This window comes from Astatotilapia calliptera, chromosome 23 (assembly GCF_900246225.1).
Source record: "Astatotilapia calliptera chromosome 23, fAstCal1.2, whole genome shotgun sequence".
Classification (NCBI taxonomy): Eukaryota; Metazoa; Chordata; class Actinopteri; order Cichliformes; family Cichlidae; genus Astatotilapia; species Astatotilapia calliptera.
Window position 1 is genome coordinate 39,296,880 of NC_039323.1, and position 9,368 is coordinate 39,306,247.

Sequence of the window (9,368 nt, forward strand, 5' to 3'; positions counted from 1 at the left end):
GAGTTCTCAGATGTTCATATAGACGAATCCAGAACTAAATGGACATTATGGTGAGACTGATTAATTTTAATGAATGAACATATGGTACGGTCCTTTAAGTTTGACGTTATTTAGTGGTTTGACATAACCTAAAGGGATTATTTATTTATTTATTGCTGTTTTGTTTTTAGATTCAACATTATGTCCGTGTATTTGGTTTTGTCATTAAATGTACTATTTGTTTTGTACATTTTTTGTATATGCTTATATATTACTTTACTGAGTTGATACTTTAATTTGTTCTTACATGTCCTGCCTCTTCCATTACACATTTTCTTGGCTAATATAAGATATTGTCTTTAAAATTTTAGCTTTTCAAAATGAATTGGGATTCCTTGGTAATATCAAGCAGCCATTGGAGACCCATAGAAACTGCAGAATCTGCAGAGAAATTGAAGTAAGTCTGACATCGGTCCAGTTACAGGTAAATACAACAAATGTGTTGCACTTTGTAACAACTGAATTAAAAAGTAAATTAATGTCTCCCCTGTAATCTGTCACCTAATGATGTCTGTCTTGTCATTCTTTTGGAAGTAAAAAATATATACCAGTAATAACAATAACAATATTTATTTATATTTATATTAATTTCTGTTGTATGTTACAAAACAGTAAAATTATGATTGTGAGATAAAAAGCTGTTGTTGTGCAATTCTTATAAGATTTGTGTTGAATCTACATCTAAATATTAATGGTACTTTTTTGTACTCTGCACATATCTGAACTTGCAGTATTTGAGGATTTTGAAATACACAATTGGATATTACAGATATTTGTCTTTTCTGTTTCTATAAAAAAGAAAAAGTAATTTAGATCTTTTTACTTTTGTAAGCCACCAAATGAGGAACTTACTTTGGCTAGCTGCTAGCATGCACTGTATGCTAGGTTAGAAAAAGTTGGGGACAACTGCTCTTTACTTTTTTACTTATATAAACATGTCTTTTTATATTTGTTTAAGACTGCAAAGCATTTTTCAGTTGTTATTTAACCTACATATGTAGATTTTTAAATGTCAACACTTTTTTCAGAGTCTTGTTTTTTTTTCAGTGGCCATGACAAAAGCTAGCAGATTTTGTTGCTAACACTATGCTCAAAACAATTGTTCGGCATATGGTGTTCAGATTTATTGTTTTTTTGATTGACACTACAAGTAACTATGATCCAGTTAAGACAACAAATGGTGAAACAACTAAGAGAAAACTGGTCGAAGGAGATTTTCAGAAGGCTTTTTCACCCAGGTATTTTTCAACATTACTGAAATTATTACGGAAATTATCCATCTATAAACATTAATATGCATATTCTCAATATGTTTTGGGGCTTAAAAATCAAACATTTCTTCAGACTTGCAGACTGTTTTTCACAATAACAATAATAATAATAATAATGAATAATGTAATGAGTGTTTTTAAGCATTACTAATAAATCAATGCATTTTTTCAATTTCTGAGTATTTGCTAAATAGAACATCTATAATAAATGAGTAAATGAAACAACATTTAAATTTTTTTTAAATAGAATTCAATTCACATCTGGGTAAATAGTCCCTTGGCTGTGGGTGGCAGTGGAGATTTCTCTATGTTCTGGTGATCGCAGGTCAAGAGAAAACAAGCTCTTGGATGTAGGCAGGCGTTCAAAGAGCTGTAAAACCAAAACAGTATGCACATGGACTCTACGGACAGTTAAACACAAAGGATTTCACTTAAGTCAGACGCTACTTTTAATTGTTTTGACATGCAGTTTATTTGGTGTTCCACAGTTTAAAAATCAGGTGGAAGTTTTTCTAACGTACATACAAGACAACAAAAAACAACTAATTCATACTCACCTATGTGCATCTCATTTTTTTTTAACATTTTTAGTCATAGTACGTTTCAAAAGCAATGACATGATTTTATAATTAGGTATTTTATTCCAGCGCTGAAAACAAACAGAGTCTAGCTGCAGTAAAGAAAGTGGCACTACGTGTAATCACACCATGCAAAGTGAGCTTTCTTTCACAACTGATAGTGTATAGACTGCATGTACCTGTAAAGCAAACCTTTCACTGTCACTTTCAGGCTGTGCTTCACACACGCTCGTTAAAGGTCTGCAGTACTTAGAAACGTTCCTAAGTATCATATCAAATATGTTTATATATGTTAATTAAGAGTAAGAAACGCACTGAATAAAATGGCAGACATGCTGCACCTTTGGGAGTGAGCTGACTGGCTCAGCATTATTAGTTCAGACAGTGATAACAGAGCTTCATTTTATAAATAATGCCATGTATATTTAAGATATGTGTCAAATTTCTCAGCAGAATTGATGAAAAACAGGGTAAAAATAATTTTACATTTAAAATGATCCACCATGTCTTTTGTGATTTAACCACTGGGCGGCGCCAGAGGTTGAAATTTCAATAGAATTCCAAATTTTTTAATTTTTTCATCTTCTTCTCTTCTGAAGACGTCCTCAGTGAAGAAATCTGAGTGTCAGTGATAGTGAAACCAGTAGGTTTACATTGTTAGGCGAAAGCAGGTTTAGCAGCGTATGTAAGTGAATTGTAGCCTCCATGATTGGGTCTATGCCCATCTGTTGTAACTGTGGACCAATAAAGAGGGGCAACAACTCAACTACTCAACGGACATCACACATGGCAGCTTTTCTAGGGCAGCAACATTACATTTTGAGGCTCATCTCAGACTTTCTCCCTGCTACCTTTTGCTAAACTTGTGTTGCTGAAAGCTTCTTTTTTTTTTAAACAATAAGCAGTTTCAGGAAACCTCAGCGAAACCTCAGTGTTTTCCTGGTTTCTGTCAGCGGCACACCAAGAAAGACGTGAAAACGCTCATGGAAAAAAAACATTTCCAGCCTGTTTATCTTTCTGCTGGGGGGTTTGGGTTGGGCGGGGGTTTACAGGAAGTAAAGGGGGGCAGGCTTGTGGGAAATAGAAGTCAAACATTGGTGATGTATTGATATTTCAGCATCGCTGCACTTACTCGTGCTTATGCGTGCATGGCGGGAGTCGCTGTCTTCTGCAAGCGAGCACAGTGTGAATCTGAATGAGCAGCAGGAAGAGGTGAAGGTTACAAACTGCTGGAGTCGGGTCACTTTTGATCGTTCCCTTGAGACACAAACAGCGCAGCTGATTCCCGATCAGCTCCCACATCACCCTTGAGCTTTGCTGTGAGTTGAGAGTTTGGCCAATGCCTCTGTGATCCTTTCCCTGCGCCTTGCTGGTAAACGGGGTTAAGCTGATACATGCCAATTATATTATTGCTTCATATCTTTTTTTAAAAATAGATCTGCATGTATCAGTGAAACCCTCATCTTTGCCCAAACTCTCTCTCTCTGCACGTGTCTCTCAGCTGCTCAGCAGGACGATGATGTAGATGAGAAGCAGGCAGATGAGGATGAGGGTGAAGTTGACGAACAGCTCCTGCAGGTTCCTCTTGGCCTGCGGGTTCACCTCGATCTGAGACGCTCGGCGAATGGCCGATTTGGTCATGTGCTGAACGCGCTCCATGGAGGCCGGTTACAGTTTGATCCGCTCGATTGGGAGGCGAGGGAGTTCAGGTCAGGCTGCTGGGGCCTGTTGTTGTAGAGATGGGGGGAGGTGTTGATCTGAAGATGAGCTCGGGTCAGATGGCAGTCACTTTATCTTCTCCTTTCTAGTGGCGAAATAAAAAAAGACTGTTAAACACACATGAAAAATGGGATTTCAGAATCACCCCAGGCCCTCGTCCCCTCATGTGACCTTTCCATATCAGCACTACAGAGTGTGATGATAAGACGGGTGCTCAAGAGGCGCCAGCTGAGGCCTGATGATGTGTTAAGCTGGAGTGTAGTCTGAGTGGCGGCAAGACAACTGTCATGACCACAGTCCTGGGACATGTTTGCAAAGAGGGAGGAGGAAACAAAAGAAGTTTTTCATGACTTTATAATATGTTTTGTCCTCCCTCTGTCATTACATCCCTATCAGCTGGGGGTCGTAGATTGTAAGCAGAGTGCGTAAGCAGGAAATAAAAGCACATCACACAGTGCAGCTGCAGGCTCTCGACACTGGCTTAAATCCCCCTTTGTCATCTGATCTGTGACTTTCCCCAGATCAGAGGCACCGTGACAAGGTCACCGTGCTCTCGCATTAGAGGCTCCTGCACACAGCGAAAAAAAAGAAAAGAAAAATATTCCCACTTGTGCATCGACTGTGCCAAGTTCTTTTCTATTTTTAACAAGATTAAAATCCACGCAGGCGCACCCCTGCTGGGTACATTGTACATTACATCCCACATTACAAAAAGAGGCTCAGCAATCTACACACAGCTTAGGAACCTGAGGGGTGGCGCTAAAGGAAACGTGCCCCATACTGCATATATTATGACTTATGCTTATGATACTTGAATTGCACTTTCAAACTCTAATGTGCCATTTTTATTTAAAAAAAAAATCTTGTTTCCTTGTGTCTGTAAAAATAAAAATAAAAAGGCAGCCATGGCTATTTTTAATCATTTCACTTTTGTTCCTTCCACCCCCGTAATCTTCCTCTGAGTCACTCATTATCACTTCACATGTTGACACTTGAGCACACAGTTTCTCAAACCCCACGGGTTAACTCTCCAGCTCGCTTGCTTCAGACCTCACTGAAGTTTAGCGTAGAGTGGCTCTGGAAGAAGGAGGTTTGAGGGGTCTGATTTCTGGAGTGATCGACCGGTACACGGTCGTGTCTTAGCTTTAGATGACCTGTGTGTGGAGGCGTACTGACAGAGTTCATTAATTCAGCGTATTAACCTGATTAAAGAGTACATATGGTGTTTAATCAACACAAGCAATCACTGTTACTCATAAATCCTTCAAAGTCTCTGTATGTCCTCGAACAAATGCACCAAGAATGATCAGAAAGTAATCATGCTGAACTTTTCCTGTCATCTGTTTATGAGTTTTCTTCTTTTCTTCCACCTCACAGAAGCAGCCAGCGAAACTCCTCTTCCTATCAGTGTGAAGAGGTTTAACTACACATTGAACCCCTGACATATATAAACGAGGAGTGGTTTCAACAGTACGTCTCTTTATCTACGTGATAAAATAATGCTGCTGTAGTAAATGAAAGAAATCTGTCTGTGCTGAGTCTGTGCTTAGACAAATCTGGTCCTCAGGCCTTATGTTTGACACCCATGATTTAGAGCGTTTGCGTTCAGTCTGGACTTTTAAACTCATTAGATTCTAAATATTTTGCTCCACATAGAAGTAGCCTTTGACTTTATCAGCTGTGGAGCTTCAGGGTGGCCTGAAAGGGTCAGGCTGAAAGTCCTGTTTGGTTTGGGTCAACAGGTGGCGCTCTTTCAGCTCATTATTTGTGGTTAAGGGCTATTGTTTTGAGGTATTTTCTGTAAGCACAACACCTCAAAATGTTTTGTATTCATGCTGGTAAAACGTTGTATGGGTGTAGAGCGGGGTCATGTCGTCCACTGAGGTCTTCAAGGTCAACTCAAAGATTTATTGGTTGAAAATCAACAAAAAGCCTTAAAACTTACTGAAAACGTACTGATTCTTACAAGTCAACATATAAAAAGTACAGTATAAAGATTTAAAATGTCTTGTCACATTTGACCTCTGACCTCTTCTTCAAGGTCAGCAGATTGATCTGAAGGTCAAAGTGCTAATAATGCTAAATAGAACTGTGACAATGACAGAAAGCTTTCAGACTGACACAACTATGCTTTTTGAGTACAGTTGATACAGGTTATAAAATAACTCTTTAAATACACGTGCAATCCTCCTGAATACGTATTATGTTTGGCGTTTCTTTTTTAAACCAAATAAACTTTTTTTTCACTTCGTATTTATCACTAAAAATGTCAATTTTTACTAAACAGTAAAATGAAATCTACACATCTCTGTGTATTTCCTCAGCTCCATCTAGTGGTCTGCAGACAAACTGCTTGGACTGAAGCAATCAAGAAAAATCTTTGCTTGTGCGTCTTCTGCACAGACAGTTTGTATTCTGGGCTTCCCTCTGACAGCAGCTCAAACTACACCTAAAGAAATTAATATTCATCCGCCCCGGTGTTTCCCTGCCCGGCTCTGTTCCTCTCAATCATCCTGTGCCCGAGGTCATGAGCCTTCCACTCATCTTTCTCTCCTCCGTGCCTCCTTTTCTCACTTTTTATATGAGAAATTGACATTTTTGTGCAGCTTGTAGTTTGATCTTTGAGGTGAAATTACATTCACTCTGTATGTCAGTCTGCACACCGCATGTCTGATAACAAGCGAGCCAACGCTGCTCAGCTTCATCCTCGGCTGGTCAGCCAGGCTGTGCTTTTCTGTCTTGTGTCTAGAGTGCAAATAACCCTCATTTGCACTGCATGAAATTAATGAAAATGAAATGTTGACAGTAGATATAAAGCTTTCCTCTTTTTTGGTCCACATAGGCACACCTACACCCTGATGCAGTGCATTCATCTATTTTCTTATTTTCAGCAAACTCTTTCCTACTTTGCTTCTTAGCCTGTAGCCTGTGGAGAAGGCCCCAAAAAGTAAGCAGTAGATCATTTGGGTGATATTATTTTTCCTCCTGCAGTTTCAGTAAAGCAGGTTAGGAAATGAACCCAAGAAGAATCTATGTTTTCATTCTGCTGCTACTTTTAAAATGTATCTAATAGGCCTCATGCAAAAAACACAGTCCATTTAATCATTTGATTGTATTTACCGTGCAAAGCTCGAGGAGAAGCCTGTTTTTATTTTTAGATTATCACCGTTAAAGTGCAGATTGCTCCTCTGGGCTGCTGAAAGGACCGCATTGTCCTATAAACACAATCAGCTGTTGTTAGCCGTTCTTGCCAAGCATTAGATTTCTCCAGTGTGACCAACACAGAAGTGGAAAATAATGGTGCTGATGTTACTGGTAATAAAGTTTTTAGAGATGGAAATAGTTTATAAATAAACTGAAATTTTTCTCCTGTGAGTTTTGTCGCTGTGTGCCAGATCGCGCAGGTACACGCACGCCACTTTCTGCCCACTTTAGAGTCTAAAGTGACGCTAAAAATAAGTCATTAGCGATGCTTTTTGTCTTTGCAATCAATGTCAGCACTTGCAAGAGAGGTAGCTGGTTGGCATTTCCTCTTAGAAAATGATTGACAGCTGTGAAGTATGTAGGTTAGACAGATGCATAGGCTTACTGATGTTGACCTGCTACTCTAATTGGGTCATGGCTAGCTGCGCCCACTCTTTGATAGCAGCTGTTGGGAGCCAATACCTCACATAAATCACTTTAAATTTGGGGGCATATATATATATTACTCTAAAACATTAAATAGATATAGTGTCTGAATATAGGCGTAATTATACGTCTATTAAAACAACAACATAATGTCAAAAAATTTAAGGACTTTATCATAAATATACATATGTAACAATATATACATGTGTAAAATTGCATTGTATAGCATGATATAAACATAGTTAGTTTCACAGTCTTAAATATAATTGATTTCTTTTTTTACCAACTGTTTTTTGTATTTGTCACATGTCAGAAAGAAAATCTTACCACCCTCTTCTTTCTAGTGTTGCCTTTTTATGCGTAACTCGCTCCATGTACCGTATCTCCTTGAGAGGTCATTGTGAAGTAAAGATACATCTAAAAGTAGCTTAAAAATCTTCCTCTTATTATTTTTTAATGGAAAGGCATCTAGAAATAGAATAAGATTATCAAATGGAGCAAAAACAAAGAAAAAAGAAATACAGTGAATTCTCCTGGACCACACTGGGAAATATTGTATATCGTACTGTAGCATTAAGTATTATTAAGATAGAGTTGATTTGACTCCTGAGTGCTTTTAAATGAAATCATGTGTTTGAGATAGGAATGTAAGAAGCTGGGATGAGTGTTTATCCCTCTGGGAGTTTTAGCCCAGTCCCTGTTCCCCTGCTTCTTTCTACAAAGCTTTATTTACTGTAAGTGAGCAGTGATTCACATCGTGCTCCTTAATATCTTAACATCAAACATCTCCTGTAACCGTTTAACTTCTGCAAGTACAAATGTCCTTTATGTCCCCAACCAGTTAAGTACCTGACTCAAATAACTAATCTCAGCTACCAATAATAATACGTTTTAATGACTCTTCTTATCACAAGATCCACCCTACTGGGCTTTTATCCTGTCTGTATCATCATTTATCATCATCGACTCTCTGTCAGCCTTCCTAAGGAGCAGCTCAGAGGATGCTGGCTCTTACCTGTCAGATGAGAAGAGAGCTGGTTGGAGTTTGAGAGAGAAATGTCAGATATGCCGTCCTCTCCAAGGCTGTAAACACAGTGAGAGATGGAGAGGGAGGGAGGGAGGGGAGAAATAAAGGAGAGAGAGAGAAAGAGGCAGGACATCCCAGCAAAGATTTCAAGAGAGTGGGGATACCAAATTTGTATTAGGGCTTCTGAATTATACATGCAGCCACCGGCACGTACTGCTGCATTTCAGGGTTCAAGTTTGGGTGAGAGTTCTGAAAGCTGAGATTGTGAGGTCATTCCCTCGTTTAAAACAACTCAGTCATATACACAGATGTTACAGTATTTTTTGTTTCTACCTGCTTTAGAAAGACACCAGTACTGATGCACTGTGCCCATCTGGGAAGAAAGAGATGCTTTATGTGTTACTGCCATGCCATTTTATCCTTTGTTTAATGCATTAATGACGTGGCTGCTGGGAGGGGCCAAACACGTCCCTGTGATCACTTGAAATCTGGCTTCCGATCAAATACCACACCTAGACCATCCCTATTGTCTTCATTATCCTGGCAGCCTGATATACACTTGGCACATGTGTTGTACTTTTGAACAGCTGATGACACCTCTAAATTTACAGTATACATTTGGCCATGACCACATCATTGAAGAGCCCGGGTATTGATCCTCCAGGACCTTGAAATTGTTGAAGCAGCCACAGGAAAGTTATTTCTCTTCTATTGCTTAACTCGCTAACTCTGTCTTTTGCAGCTGGTGGAGAACAAAAAACAGATTTGTTTGCCTGGATGTGAATTTAACGTGTCACAGTAATACTTGTGAAAGCTAGTCTGCTTATCAGATCCATTCATTTTGAAGCTATTTTAAATTTGTTAGCTGTGAAGTTGGGACTACCTGACATTATATGAATTTCATTAAAAAAAACTATTTTTATCATTTTGTGTGTGTGTTTGCGAAGTGTGTGAAGTCCTGGACAGCACCCTCCACTTTGGAGAAATCAGTCGAGACAAGGTTTCAAAAAGAAGTCTGTAAAAAGTAAAAATAACCCCCCTGCTGTGGCCCAGAAAGCATTGCATCTGCCTTATATGGGGAATCAGCATGTAAACAGGCTGTCA

The 9,368-nt window shown here is 38.9% G+C and overlaps 1 protein-coding gene across 2 annotated transcripts; it reads right to left on the minus strand.

Moving 5' to 3' along the window:
* Nucleotides 1-1,741: 1,741 nt before the first annotated feature.
* On the minus strand, nucleotides 1,742-8,634 carry pln2 (phospholamban 2). Of its 2 annotated transcripts, none has more exons than XM_026158462.1 (3): nucleotides 8,479-8,634; nucleotides 8,253-8,320; nucleotides 1,742-3,692 (listed from the first exon to the last, which is right to left on the minus strand). In XM_026158462.1, the coding sequence occupies exon 3, from the start codon at nucleotides 3,545-3,547 to the stop codon at nucleotides 3,386-3,388; it is 162 nt and encodes a 53-aa protein (XP_026014247.1). In that variant the 5' UTR covers nucleotides 3,548-3,692; nucleotides 8,253-8,320; nucleotides 8,479-8,634; the 3' UTR covers nucleotides 1,742-3,385. The 2 variants fall into 2 exon arrangements, with proteins under 2 accessions (XP_026014247.1, XP_026014248.1); XM_026158463.1 differs by having other exon boundaries at nucleotides 8,598-8,628.
* Between the last annotated feature and the right edge of the window lie 734 nt (nucleotides 8,635-9,368).